The following is a 16,407-nucleotide window of genomic DNA, read 5'->3' on the forward strand; positions in this document are numbered from 1 at the left end:
ACTTTAGAATACTGATCCAAATAATTAGTAATTCCTTCCGAAGAATTTGGCAATACTTGAGTCATTACTAGTGGGTTACCATGACCTTTACTTTAGAATTAATTATACATTATGTATTATTCATATTAATTATGACCCTGTATACAGTAGTTCTTAGGGAAGTATGAAAAAATAATAGTTACTGATTAGCTAATAATGAACTACCACATTCAACTAAGCTCTATCGCTTACTAATTCATTAATCGGAGTTTCTTGTTAGTTACTAGTAGTTACTAGAGTGCTAATATTGCGTTACTCATGTTTTCTTGTGTAGTTATTCATTAATGACGGAACAGTATTCTAAAGTGTTACCGTATTTTAGATGACTGATCAACTACCCACATAACAGTGTAAAAAGATTTAGCTGATGCAACATAATCCATGTGAATATCAGTTACAGCAATATAGAATAAAAATGCATAAATAAAATTAAATCACTTAAATATCAACTATACATAGAAACACAACACCTCAAATGTATATTTTAAAAATAATTAAACATACAAGTAGAAACTATATCTGCATGATTGTATTCCTTTAATCTGCTTTATGTTGGCCTTTCTTCCTCATTTTATGAAAGCATGTTGTTTTCTGTATCTTTTAACAAACAGAGTTTAAGTCAAATTAAAAAGTGCATTGAACAAACACAACCACACTGAAAAAGTCCCTAGATTTTCCCTAATGGCTCTATGCCATAAGGGGAAATAAACAGTTCAGTTCACATTCTGGTATGCTAAGGAGGAAGCTGTTATTTATAAAATTAACTAGCAGTTCTAGTTCTTCTATCAGTTCACTCATGAAGGGAAGATACTTTTTAGTATATACATATTATACATATTATATACAGATGTTTAAGTATCTGCCATGTTACTGTGATTTTGTGGGCGAGAGGCCATGTATTAATTAAAATATACTTGCAAGTTGCATGCAGTTTTTTTAACTGTTAACTGTAATATATTAAAGTCCTGTAATAAGTTTTATTATTATTATTATTATTAATTGATAGACCTAGTGTTTATCCTTTAATATTTAAAGAAAAAAAAAGCAGGAAATGAACACCCCTCCCCCTTGAGAATGGAGTTCTTTTGAAGTAGCATTTGAGGAAATACTCACACAGAAAATCTTTCCCTGTCAGACACCTGGCTGTTCGGTACATTGTGAGGTATGTTCTTACAATTTCAGATGTTTATATTTTAGCATTATTTGCAATTAATCTAGATGAGTAAGTAATTATTTATTTTCTTATTTTTATTAAATTTTATTTATTGGAATCTTGATATGAATATTAGGTTATAAATATAAACATGTGAAAGATTAATGTGTTGCAGCTCATATTGGTAGATTGGAAGCCAAAGGTCTTGCATTTGCTTGTCAAGAAATATGCATGCTGATCAAATGTATACCTTAAAATTTCTGTTACTTCAAATAATAACATCTTTTCAATCAATAAATATAAATGGGCTGACTTTATCTGAAATCGCTTCTCTACTGTGCTACTCAAAAGACAAAATATTCTAAAAGACTGTGTTGATTCTAATATTCTGGAGGATGCATTCTGATGTACTTACAACTGGCAATTGTTCATTCCCAAGCATTTACTTTGTTAAAATAGATTAGCAGTGTTAAATGTGTTAAAATTAAATTTTTGTAGCTTTAGGGGAAAAAGAAAAATGCTTCTTAATTAAAATACATTTATTGGAATGCAAGCCAGTTTAAAGTAAGACAAACTAAAACATGACTGTGGTCATAAACACACTGCTATATTTATGTATTTGTCTGAGCAGATGTCTTCTGGTCTTAATTTCACTTCTCTATAATTTAAGGAAATGATTTTGATGCAGCTGAACAGAGGAAACGTGACATTATACACATTTGCATCTACTGGGTCATTTGATATGAACTTCTGGCAGCAATGCCAAGGTCATGGGTTCCATTTAGAGGGAACACACATAATATATTATTGAAAGCAGTGTCAGATCAAATCATCTGAATGAATGAATGGAAAAGAGGCGTTAGGATGCAGACAGTATGCAGTACATACCGTGTAAATATCAAATTATGTCACAAGATGAAACACACAAAAATCTCAAATGTAAAATATTTTGTTTTACAGAATAGGAGTTGAGGGATGCAGCTGATATTTTTTTTCCTGATGATACTGACACACACATATGCAGATTATCCTGCATTGAAAGCTATTCTGTCAGAAAAGGGTCTCAGAGATGGTAAGTTCTTCCTAAGAACATGAAAGTCACTTCACTGAATACATCTATACATCATATTTACACTAAGCCAGCCTTGTTGGCAAAGGTAATTTACACTCCAAACTCCACTCACCATTGTCTGGTTGAGGTGGACAAAAGATAACTAGAAAGCAAAGTAACTCCACCATTCACACTGCCAGTGACAAGCAGTGAAGGCAAAATGATCCCATTCATTTTCTATGAATCCTATTAATTTTGCAATTTCTAGTGACAGTAATCTACAATGACCATTACTGAAGTAATATGGACATGTCCAGTGTCTCAACAAAGCTGTCAGATGTTTAACTCTATGCAAATAAGCAGTAACTTTCAGGAAAGACAACCAATGGGAGTGAAGTGAGTGGAGCACATCAGATACAGATGCAGGGATGTCCAGTTCTGTTCCTGGAAATCTCTGCAAAGTTTAGTTCCAACCATGATCAAGTAGGCTTGTCTGTAATTAAGTGCTCCTGAAGATCTAAATTAGTTGGATCAGTTGTGTTTGATCAGGGCTGGAGCTGAATTTGGCAGGAAGGTAGATCTCCCCAAACAGTATTCGGTACCCCTGCTCTAAAAAAAAAAAAGGGAACACTTAATCATCACAGTAAAACACCAAGGCCTGGTTTCACAAACAGGGCTTAGACTAAAGCAAGATTAGGCCATATTTTATGTAGGACATTTAAGTAATTTTATAAACATGCCTTAGCATTTTTGAGAAAAAAAAAAAAAAAAAAAAAACCTTTCTTCATAAGTTGCTTATTACATTTGAGATGATCTGAAAGATTCCAGATCTTCTAATCCTGATAACTGATCTCTGGCTAATTTGGTTCTTCAAACGAATTTGTATATTAGATTAAAATATCTGGATTAAGTTGTCTATGATTACTGCATGTTCTTGTGTTATCCAGCAACGTAATGACATCATATAATTAAAAAAAGCACCTGACGAAAAATTTGACAAATTTCTGGACCTATATCCTCCTGAGACCCAGCTATGGAGTTTTTGCCTCCGTAGTGGACATTCTATTTTAGTGAATTTCTCTGAGACCTCACATGTCACAGTTGTAAGTCTGGATGTCCTGTACAGAGCACATTCAGGGCTTTACAGAGATACTAAATGATTGGAAGTTTCACCATGACCACACCCTCTCCCCGGTCTTTAAAGATGGCTAAATTTAATTTAGTGAAACATTTTACATCCTTACGGAAATATGATTATATTTTGTAATTGTCATTTAAATCTGAATAATTTTCTAATTGTTTGTCATAAAGCAACATCTCAGGAAAATGTTATGGGTTTTCAAATTCAAATATGACTTCCTGTTATGAAACAGGACATCATTTCATACATGTCCACTGTAGAGGACACCAGGACTAAAATTATGTTTATTATGCATTTTGGGAGACATTACAATTGAATAGGAAAATAAATTATATATCTATTTTGTTATGAAATATTAGACATTATTATTAAAATCTGGCCAATTATTACTCCCATTATGACAATTCTTTTTTCAACATGCTGTCCCAACAGCAATCCATTAATATGCAAATTAGATACAGTATAGATACACTGTGTTTAAAGGGAAAACCAGTTTATGGAAATTTGTACAGACATATTGCATAAAACAAAATGGTATATCAAATAATTTTGTTATATATTTTATAACATAGTTGAGAATCATCCTTAAACAAAGTTTAGAAGAAAAAAATCCTGAAACCTAAAAATGTATTGGTGATTTAAAAAAAAATCCCATTGTTTTAGACTTTTTTATGTCTATTCATGCCATTATATTTTTAGGAAAACTTAGTTCTAGTGTCCTCTACAAAGGACATAGGAAAAAAATATTAATAAAATATTTTTTCTAATGCTCTAAACAATGTAATGACATGAAAAAATACTAAATTCACAAAGCTTTTTTTTTTGGGGGGGGGGGGGTCTCAGGAGGATATAAGGAAAAAGCCAAGGGAACAAAACTACATAGATGTTATAAAAGATAAATGAAATGTGCACTGTTTTTAATTGATGAGTCCCAATTATATTCACGGTTTCTAATATTTGTACAGGCTTTACATTTTTATTTCAATGTTGTAATTAGCAATTCATTTAATTGTATCTTTGAAACAGATTTGTTATGTGACAGCATTAATTAAAGTTTCTTAAGGGTCAAGATCAAGTTATCTGCATCTCCTGTGCTCCATCAAGCCACTACCATAATATCTGTCACCACTCAAATTAATGCACAGCTCAGATGAACTGTACAGCATGTGTATAAGACTCCAATACAATTATAAAGTAAGGTAACACTTTATTTCTATATTCCACTTTAGACATTATACTAACAAGTTAGTAGAATATCTAAAGTGGACTATCAAAATAAAGTGTAACCTAAAGTAATTATTTCATCACTAATAAATCTATCAATGAGTAAACCTGGCTGTGTCTATAGTATTATAGACTACACAACATTATTATATTATTTTATTATATTATTGAAACAGCTCAGACTTACATCTTAAGCCCTATTCAGACAGTAAGTGATTTTCACCATTTACAAGGGATAGTTGGCGATTTTAATGCCGTCCGAATCCAGGATGTCTGTGTTTTTCTCTCTCCACCCCCGTAAAAATCCCCGGCCAAATTACCTACTGTGTTTTGAATCCACTTTTCTTGCCCTATTCAGATGGTAATTGCTTCTCAGTGGGACGTTCACCATTTAGGTAGATAAATCTAAAATGGCGCCGCTGATGGCAGCTATTGTGCGTTGCTCCTCAGTGTTCGTATTGTTTTTGTTTGTTTTTCCTGTTTTTTGTTTTTCAAATAAGATCAGTTTCACCAGGGATGATCTGCTGAACATTCGGCAGAACACACCACAAAATCTTCTACCGGTTTTTGATTTTTCGGACGTTTTGCTGGACATTGTAGTTGGTGGAGCCGTAGCTCTGGTCAAACGCTACAGGAGGCGCAGGCGGGGAAAGCGAGCCGGCGCACTCGTGAAACTTCGTCAGCGCGGATTTAGAACGGCGTTACCTAGCATCCATTTGTCGAATCTCCGCTCTCTACCCAACAAAACGGACGAACTCCTTCTGCTCTCCCGGACAAACAAGGACTTTTCTAACTCTGCTGCTCTGTGTTTCACGGAAACCTGGTTGAATGGTGACATACCGGACAGCGCGATTCATCTGCCTAATTACCAGCTGATCAGAGCAGATCGGGACACAGAATCAACGGGGAAATCGCGCGGCGGCGGGACATGCTTTTACATCAATGAGAGGTGGTGTACAGATGTAACTGTGTTAAAGAAGATGTGCTGCTCAGATCTAGAAACGCTCTTCATTAACTGCAAGCCGTTCTATTCGCCGCGGGAGTTCTGCTCGTTCATTCTCGTGAGTGTCTACATTCCACCGCAAGCGCACGTGAGCACAGCTTTACAGAAACTCGCTGATCTGATCACAGAGAGTGAGCAACAACACCCGGACTCTGTTTTAATCATTCTCGGGGACTTTAATAAAGCAAATCTCTCCCGTGAACTGCCAAAATACAGACAGCACATCACATGCCCCACCAGAGACAGTAATATATTGGATCACTGTTACACAACAATAAAGGACGCATATCACTCTGTTCCACGAGCAGCTTTAGGACTCTCTGATCACTGTTTGGTTCATCTTATTCCATCCTACAGGCAGAAACTTAAGTCTGCAAAGCCTGTATTAAGATCTGTTAAAAGATGGACTAACGAAACAGAGCAGGATTTACAAGCCTGTTTCGACCTGACTGATTGGACTGTTTTTGAAGCTGCAGCAAATGACCTGGACGAGCTCACAGAGACTGTAACATCTTATATCAGTTTCTGTGAGGACATGTGCATTCCTACCAGGACTCATCTATTCTACAACAATGACAAACCATGGTTCACTGCCAAACTCAGACAGCTCCGTCAGGCCAAAGAAGATGCTCACAGAAAGGGGGATAAAGTCTTGTACAAACAGGCCAAATACACACTGGAAAAGGAGATCAGAGTGGCAAAGAGGAATTATTCTGACAAGCTCAGGAACAAATTCTCTTCCAGTGATCCTGCTTCAGTGTGGTTAGGATTGAAGGACATCACCAGCTACAAAACACCACCCCCCAGCACTCAGGAGAATCAACACCTGGCAGATGACTTAAACGAGTGCTGATCAGCTGGCCCCCATCTTCACACAGATCTTCAATAGATCACTGGAGCTGTGTGAAGTCCCCTCATGCTTCAAACGCTCCACCATCATGTCCCCACTATCTTCAAAACCTCCACCATCGTACCAGTACCGAAACATTCCACTGCCTCGGTCCCTAACGACTTCCGTCCTGTTGCACTCACCCCCATCATTGCCAAGTGTTTTGAGAAACTGGTTGCATCCCACTTAAAATCCTGTCTCCCTGCTACACTAGACCCATTCCAATTTGCCTATCGCCACAATAGGTCAACAGAGGACGCCATCTCAACAGCACTTCACTCTGCCCTCACCCACCTGGACAGTCAAAACACACATGTGAGAATGCTGTTCATAGACTTCAGTTCTGCATTTAATACAGTAATCCCCTCCAAGCTGATCTCCAAGCTCAGCCAGCTTGGAATCAGCACACCCATCTGCAATTGGATTCTAGATTTTCTGACTAACAGACCTCAGTCCGTTAAGTTAGATAACCTCTCCTCCTCCATCATCACCCTGAACACCGGCGTGCCACAGGGCTGCGTACTGAGCCCTCTCCTGTACTCCCTCTTCACCCATGACTGTGTTCCTGTTTATGGCTCCAACACCATAATTAAATTTGCAGATGACACCACGGTGGTAGGTCTGATCAAGGATGACGATGAATCAGCCTACAGGGATGAGGTGCAGCACCTGGCTGTGTGGTGTGCCACCAACAATCTACAGCTAAACACCCAGAAGACAAAGGAGATCATTGTGGACTTCAGGCGGACTAAGAGTCATGCACACACACCCATCTACATCAACGGAGCTGTAGTGGAGCGTGTGTCGAGTTTCAAGTTCCTTGGCATCCACATCTCTGATGACCTCACCTGGTCCCATAACACCTCCACTCTGGTCAAAAAGGCACAGCAGCGCCTTTACTTCTTAAGGAGCCTTAAGAAAGTTCACCTGAAGGATGCCTCTCACCCTAACCATGGTAACTTTTCACCCTCCTTCCATCCGGCAGGCATTACAGGTGCCTACGCTCTCGCACTAGTAGGCTTAGGAAGAGCTTCTTCCCCGAGGCTGTGACACTTCTGAACGCCACACCACTAATCTAACTCCTGCACCTGCTTATTATTGCACTGGTCACAGTACTTTACACACATGCATTTGCACTACTCATATTTTGCACAGACTGCACATTGTCAAAGTTATTACACTATAAACTGTATAAAGTTGTTACTATACAAAGCACAGTAAACTATTTCTATAAAATATTGCACTACTGCTGTTTTGCATAGAATACATTGTTCTATCAATATTTTGCACACTCATCCAGCTGTATTTATTTATTACCACTGTTCTCACGTTTCTGCTGTTCATAATGTATATAATCCTACATTGCTCTGTTCATAATGTACATACAATCCCTACATTGCATTCCTATTTATATTCTGTATATACTCTGCTCAATACTGTATATAGCAATTCCACTGTACATTCTGTAAATCATATCTTCATTTACTCTGCACTTATATGTATATAAAACACTATATTCTTGCACTTCTGGTTAGATGCTAACTGCATTTCATTAGCTCTGTACTTGTACTCTGCATAAATGACAATAAAGTTGAATCTAATCTAAAATCTAATCATCCCCGTTCCAAAGAAACACAAAATTACTGGACTTAATGACTACAGACCTGTGGCCCTAACGTCTGTAGCCATGAAATCATTCGAAAGACTGGTTCTGGCTCATCTGAAGGACATCACTGGACCCTTACTGGACCCCCTGCAGTTTGCCTACAGAGCAAACAGGTCTGTGGATGATGCAGTCAACATGGGACTGCACTTCATCCTGCAGCATCTGGACAGACCAGGGACTTATGTGAGGATCCTGTTTGTGGACTTCAGCTCTGCTTTTAACACCATTATCCCGGAAACCCTTCAAAATAAACTAACTCAGCTCTCCGTCCCCACCTCCGTCTGCCAGTGGATCAACAGCTTCCTGACAGACAGACAGCAGTTAGTAAAGCTTGGCAAATTCACATCCAGCACTCGAACCATCAGCACTGGAGCTTCTCAGGGCTGCGTACTCTCCCCACTGCTCTTCTCCCTCTACACCAACGACTGCACATCTAAAGACCCCTCTGTCAAGCTCCTGAAGTTCGCAGACGACACCACACTGATTGGCCTCATCCAGGATGGTGACAAGTCTGCTTACAGACAGGAGGTTAAGGAGCTGGCTGTCTGGTGCAGTCTCAACAACCTGGAGCTTAACATGCTCAAAACTTTGGAGATGATCGTGGACTTCAGGAGAAACCCCCCTGCTCTCCCCCCACTCACCATCGTGAACAGCACTGTGACTGCAGTGGAGTCATTCAGATTCCTGGGCACCACCATCTCTCAGGACCTGAAGTGGGATATTCACATTGACTCCATTGTCAGGAAGGGCCAGCAGAGGTTGTACTTTCTTCGCCAGCTGAGGAAGTTCAACCTGCCACAGGACTTACTGAAACAATTCTACTCTGCCATCATTGAATCCATCCTCTGCACTTCAATAACTGTCTGGTTCAGCTCAGCTACCAAATCTGACCTCAGAAGACTACGGAGGGTAGTCCGGACTGCTGAGCGAATCATTGGTACAACCCTCCCCACTCTCCAAGAACTGTACTTATCCAGAGTGAGCAAAAGGGCTGGTAAAATCACTCTGGACCCCTCACATCCAGCACACTCCCTCTTTGAACTGCTACCGTCTGGTCGACGCTACAGAGCTCTGAGCACCAGAATGACCAGACACAGGAACAGTTTCTTCCCTCAGTAAATACATCTCATGAACACTCAATAAATAAACGTGGAACACACAACTAATTCATTATCCATTCACCACACTCACTTATTTTATTTTTATTTTTCTCATTGCTAATTTGCACATACTTGACCTGTACATACATAGTCGCCTATATTATATATTATATATTGTGTATCTTTTATTTTTTTGCTGCTTTGTACACTGGTTATTGGCTATTTCTTGTTATTTTGTTTTATTACCTGTGTCCTGTCCTGTTACTGTCTTTCTGTTGCACTGTGGAGCTTCTGTCACTACAACAAATTCCTTGTATGTGTAAACATACTTGGCCAATAAAGCTCATTCTGATTCTGATTCTGATTCTGATTACAGGGGTTAGTTGGTGATTTTAATGCCGTCCGAATCCAAGATGTCGGTGTTTTTCTCTCAGCACCCCCGTGAATTACCTACTGTTTTTGACAAACACCAAGGTCGTGTGGTAATTGAATTGCCGTCCGAATCCACATCTCTGAGTTTACGAGAAGAAATCGATAGAAAATTCAGTGCTTAAACCCTTTTTGAGCACTCCCAAACACCGTACGTCTGTTGTACGTCGGTGTAATTTGCATACATATTTATTTCTGAAATGCTGGAAAGTATTTAAAAGAACAATACTTCAGAACTGCTCCACCACAGCGAGTGAAAGCAGAAAGAGAAGAAAAGCACCTACAAATTTGAAATGGGTATTTATTATGGCAGCAGCAGGTATGCAATACAATTGTAAAATGTGTAGGCCTAATATAAACAGATATATATCGCGTTTAATTATATACAACTAGCGTATCTATTTTCCTATTTTTTAATAGGAGATTTAAATCAAATAATAAATAGGATTATATATTATAAAATATGCTTGGAATAATAAGAATACATTTTTATATAATAATAAGTATTTTAAAATACATTTTACACAAAATTTGTTAATAAAATTCATTTTATTTACAACAGACAATCATGCGACTGGCCACGTTCCCGGGTTTTTAGCATCACAGAACTCACTCCTCCACTGTGACTAAATTGCCATCCGAATCCATGAGTTTTATCACTGAGGTGATATGTAAATGTATTTTTACAGACGTCCATATATAAGAAACAATTACTGTCCGAATTGGGCTTTAGTCTGGTATTAGGTTCAAATAAATGTGACGTGTACTGTAGAGTCATTAGAGTTTTTTTTTTTTTTTTTTAACTAGCCTAACTAAAAATGAGTTAGGCTCGTTTGAGATGAGCAAAATCTGTGAAGAACTGATCACTGGTGATCACCACAAGATGCATGCCAGTTAGAAATGTGTCAGAGGGCATTCATCCTTGCTCTGATATCACGCTGACATAAGCCAAAAATCTCTTGTGACAGCGAGTCACTGTGCAGTTGTGCACAGTTACTCTGCCCCAGCTACGCGGACCAAAAGCATGATGGGAAAGACTTGCTGATGACACAGCTTAATGCTCATTGATTCAAACAACTGTGATGTTGCATTCTCTTCTAAAATGTTTTATTTTTTATCTCCTATAATGTGACTGTTTAAATTATACATGAAAATTCCGAAACACTATGACAGTGTGATCTCTGTGTGAGATATGTGATAAGGTGATATAGATAGGCCATTTCCCAGGGACATGTTTTGGCCAGGATTTCTATATTGTCTAAAATTTTCATACTTAATGAAGGTAATGAAGGTAATTTGACCAATAACATGCAGGCATTGTACATAATCGACCAATCGTGGTACAAGAGAAGGTGGGATCAGAGAACGGTCAAAACGATGAGTGTACATTATTTTGTGTGTTTGACTTGAAGCAGCGCTGCGCAGACCAATCATTTTATGACGTCAAAGTAGCAATTCGAAAGCATAAGGGGCTGTCTGCTCTGCTCTCTATAGCTTTCACACTACTTAGATGTCATACAATGATCGATCTGCGCAGCGCAAACAGCCAAAACCTGGTTATTTTAAGCAATATAGAAATCCTAGCCAGAACGTGTCCCCGGGAAATGGCACACCTGGTCACCTTAATATGTGATTGTTTGCTGTATTTATTTTCAGTTCAGTTTATTTATAAAGCACATTTAAAACAGCAACAAGGCTGACCAAAGTGCTGTACAACACAAAAATAAAAGACCATGAGATAACACATAAAAAGAAGTAGAGAAGATAATTTATTACACAGAGCTGTAGATCACTGACAAGCTACGCAATATCACGTTCATAATCGAAGGCTCACTGACAAGCTATGCATTATCGTGTTCATAATCGCAGATGAATCACCTTCGATTATGAACACGATATTGCATAGCTTGTCAGCGAACAACAGCTCTGTGTATTAAATGCCGCTCTATCTGAAAGCAGGTGATGGAGATTTACTGCTAATCACGGAACCGGCTTTACTGACAAGATGCGCATGATCATCACGTTTGATATATCGCACAGCCCTAAAACAAGACATTACAATGTATTAAAAGCCAATGAAAAGAGATATGTTTTAAGACTAGATTTGAATGCAGGAGTGGAAGCAATCCTAATATGGTATGGAAGACTGTTCCATAAAGTGGGACCAGCCACAGAAAAAGCTCTATTTCCCCAGAACTTTAAATGAGTTCTTGGAATTTGGAGTAAGTTTTGATCTTCCGATCTTAAGCCTTGTACACATTGCATGATTGTCGACTGTCACAGACAAAAGACTGGCAACGTGACACAATTGTGGCAATTTCTGTAATCGTGGCTGCTAATCGGTGGTGCTATATAGTACAGTGAGAGAGGCTGAAAGACGGTCATTGTCACGATTTTGCGACCAAAGATAGCTTGTGATCATTTTCTGACAGTGCCAGAAATTTAGTATGATCATCGCATAGTATGTTTGCTACTATGACCATGTTTACTGACCAGCCAATAAAAATGCAACATGAAATGACGTTGATCAATGCAACATGGCAGTAAAACTTAAAACTACTCACCTCAAACTCTTTTAATTCCCTCTTTCACAGCTTCCTCTTTTTTCAGCAAAAATAAAAAATGCTTCTGCCAACATGTGCTTTGTCATGCTCTTTTTGTTTACCACTAGCACATGCTAATTTTTCAATAGAAACTTGCGTTGTAGTCACTAGGTGTCATCAGAGGTGGAAAGTAACGAATTACATTTACTCGCATTGCTTTTTTGTGTACTTCTACTTTTTAAAGTAATTTTTCAAATATGTAATTTTACTTTTACTTAAGTACATTTTGTTTGAAGTATTGTACTTCGCTACATTTTAAAACGCCTTAATTACTGAGTAAAAAAATAAAAATCTCTCCCTGGAAACTACTGCAGTAAATAACGGGCAGGAGAACAAACTGGCGCTAAAATCACAAGAAAGATGCAGCCGGACATGACAGGCATTAATGTTGCAGACCCAGCTGAAAACAAAACCCCGTCGTATTCTGCTGAAGTTGAACTCGAAGGAAATGTATTGAACCCTTGGCCATATTTATGCTCTATTATTCAGCCTAAGCTGTGTTTGTCAAGGGAGACCAAACTAGCAGCTTATAAAACTAGCAGCTTATAAAATCTTGACATTACCCCTTTGCAAGCATGTAGAGGTAAGCTAAATACTTGCATCATTGCATTGGTGGTTAAAATTAAGCTTTGGCAGTTTAGCAAAAGGTTTTACACAAATTAGCCAAAAAGACAGTGGTGCAGGGTGCGCGATATATATCGTCTGCGATAATATCGTAATTGTTGTTTTAACAATGTGCGATTTGACATTATCAGTATTTAGCCAAAAACCAAACAAAACACTCCTACAGAGTGCTGTGAAGTCTAGATTAGACTAGTGTGCGCGCGTGCATTTAACGTGTGTTCTTTCGTGATTCAGTCTGTTAAAATGCATTTAAAATGATCACAAAACTGAAGATATAGGGGCAGAAAATGTATATTTATATAATTTCATATAGTAAATCAATATTACACGAAGTGTCGTTTTTCTCCAAAAATCAGCATGAATACGTAGAGATTTTTATTTTTTTGAACAACAGTTCAATAAACAAGGACTTAATTAAGAGACTTGCCTTTTAGACACCATATTGCCTGTTTTTGCTCTATTTCGACAACAAAATTAATCCCAAACACAGCCACTGCACTGTTTTGCATCTCTGAGCAGCCTCACGGGTGTTTCATTTTTGAATGAATCAACCATTTAAATGATTCGGTTCAGTCGCAATGACTCACTTATTAACAGTGACTTGGTGACACCTACTGGTGGTTTTACTTTCACATTTAAAGTATATTTAGATTTTTTTTATATATATATATATTTTAAATGAGTATTCAACATTTTATGTCTTATATATCAAAACATTATTTCTGCATTTGTAACTGCAGGTTAAATGCATTCATGTCCTGCATTAAACAGTGTATAACTACATCTAAATAACACTTCAGATGAAGTGTCTGTGTTTCCTCTGCACTGCAAAGATGAATTTTGTTGATATTGATTTAATTTGCCTGGTAACAGCCCAAATGTCTTGTTATTCCAAATAACTGATTCCTTTAATTAAAAACAACTAGTTTGAGATTTATAGGCCTATCCCAGGGGTGTCAAACTCAGTTCCTGGAGAGCCGCAGACCTGCAGAGTTTAGTTCCAACCCTGCTCCAACACACATACCATGTAGTTTTCAAATAAGCCTAAATGATTAGATTAGTATAGATATAACCCTAATTAAACACAGCTGATTCAGCTGATATTTATACTGTGTAGGGCTGTGGTCCTCCAGGAGCTGAGTTTGACACCCTTGGCTTATCCCATTTTTGCATCCCTTCCACTGTTAAAAAGTAATTTTTACTCTGAGTAAATTTTAATTGAGCTACTTTTTACTTTTGCTTGAGTAGATTTTTAGACTGGTACTTTTACTTGTACTTAAGTAAAATTTCATTAAGGTAATGGTACTTTTACTTGAGTAAAATATTTTCGTACTCTTTCCACCTCTGGGTGTCATGCATGTTGTTTCCAAGTTTATTAGATCCATGTCACACAGTGTGATTTGTAATGACCTTATAAGATCGTGCAGCATGTAAAAGGTTTTAGGCTTCGTGATGAATTATAGGGGTGGAGTAAATTAGACAGATAGCTTGGTGTTTGATTATTTAAATATTTATTGACAAATAATAGGATGTTGAACTCAATTCTAAAATTAACTGGCAACCAATGTAGGTCTTTAAGAAGATGTGTGACATGTAAGAATATCTTACATCCTTTCAGGAATCGTGCTGCTGCATTTTGAACCACTTGCAAACAGGTAATTTGAGACTTCGAAATACCATAATAAAGAGAGTTGCAGTAGTCCAGCCTAGTCATAATAAAAGTATGAATATCAACCTCCAAAGACTTCTCGAATAGAAACGCTTTAATTTTTGGAAATAAGTGGAAGTAAAAAAAATATAGATCCAATCACACAGCTAATTTATCAAACTTGAGAGAGCTTTAAAACTTAAGGTCTTCACATGAGAAGAAACAAAAGGTTGTAGATATCCAAGATCAATTCAGTTACTTCACGAAGAAACAGAGGGGCCAAAAACAATAACCTCTGTTTAAAAGGAAGTTTTTTAGAAAGCCAGAATTTAACCTCTTTCAAACAGGCAAACAGATAATTTAAAAAAGTTGATTATTCTGAACCACAGGTAGGTCAATTTGCATATTGTCAACATAGCAATTAAAATAAACCCAATGTTTCCGAAAAATGGAACCAAGGGGAAGCATATATAGTGAAAACAAAGCTGGGGGTGAAACAGAACCCTGAGGGACTCCACAAGCCAGATTTTCTGTATAAGAGGTGATTGTCATGTCTTCTATTGATGAAATTAAACACGAGGAAGTACAATGTAACTCAGATGATCCTCTTTAATATACATATGCTACAGCACAACCAACACTTCGAACATTTCTTCCCTGCTACTCTCCTCCACCCCTTACTTCTACCCCGTGACACAGTGTCAACAATATAAAAGAGATCAGGCTTTGTGGACAACAAAGGATGCTTGTCCCTTAAGATAAACAACACTAACTCTTGTGGAGAGGGGGTTGACATTAACATACAGTAACCCCCATGCAGGAACTGCTTTGTTATCCCTCAAGCTTATCGTTTGTGTAAGGCAGGAATGAGGACTTCAGCAGTCCATTGATCAAAGACTGATCCAGTCAGCATGTGTTCTTTTACTGATCACAGTTCTTCATTCTTGAGACTTTAGTTCAAATGACCACTGATTTCCTCAGACTGACTAAACAAGCTTTGCCATGTAGCCAAAGCCACACAGGAAGAACAGATCTTCACATGCATTCACACAAAATGGACACAAAATTGACTAAACCTTCTTCATATCCAGTTACAGAACTGTATATACTTAATAGCTGTGTTTACACTGTCGGTGCGTGGCTAGTGCGTGCCAAGGTCAGTTGCTTTTCCTCTGTCACGTTTCCACTGAATTAACCTCTGTTTGAGATCCAATGTGGATTATGATCACCATACAAGGCAGAAATATTTATGAGTGATACAAAAGACTGCACGCTAGCCATTAACGTTACCATAGTTACCATGGTAAATGGTAAATAAGACCGCTTGAAGAAATCAGACATCAGCTTCTTATTCACAATTGTGTATTTATTTAGTAACATATTTTATCTATCATAAGTCTTGTCTCGAGACTTTAGCTGCGCATATGTCATAAAAAAATATAATAATGTTTTTTGTTCGGGAGTTCACTCTGCTACTCGGGTTGTATTTTTGATTAAAAAAATATAGAAATTATCAATCTGATCGTGGACTTCAGGAGAAACCCCCCTGCACTCCCCCCACTCACCATCATGAACAGCACTGTAACAAAAGTGGAGTCATTCAGATTCCTGGGCACCACCATCTCTCAGGACCTGAAGTGGGACAATCACATTGACTCTATTGTGAAAAAGGCCCAGCAGAGGTTGTACTTCCTTCGCCAGCTGAGTAAGTTCAACCTGCCACAGGAGCTGCTGAAACAATTCTACTCTGCCATCATTGAATCCATCCTCTGCACTTCAATAACTGTCTGGTTCAGCTCAGCTACCAAATCTGACCTCAGAAGACTACGGTGAGTAG

General features: G+C 37.9%; 1 protein-coding gene across 1 annotated transcript in view; it reads left to right on the top strand.

The window, feature by feature from the left end:
- The first annotated feature begins 1,118 nt into the window (after positions 1-1,118).
- bpifcl (BPI fold containing family C, like) overlaps positions 1,119-16,407 on the top strand; it is a 73,628-nt gene continuing 58,339 nt past the window's right edge. Inside the window, exons 1-2 of the mRNA XM_079426530.1 lie at positions 1,119-1,201; positions 2,153-2,264. Coding sequence (XP_079282656.1) covers positions 2,168-2,264 — 97 coding nt within the window. The 5' untranslated portion in view covers positions 1,119-1,201; positions 2,153-2,167. The remainder of the gene's footprint in view (positions 1,202-2,152; positions 2,265-16,407) is intronic.

The sequence above is a fragment of the Barbus barbus genome (genome assembly GCF_936440315.1).
Source record: "Barbus barbus genome assembly, chromosome: 10".
In the NCBI taxonomy this organism is placed as follows: domain Eukaryota; kingdom Metazoa; phylum Chordata; class Actinopteri; order Cypriniformes; family Cyprinidae; genus Barbus; species Barbus barbus.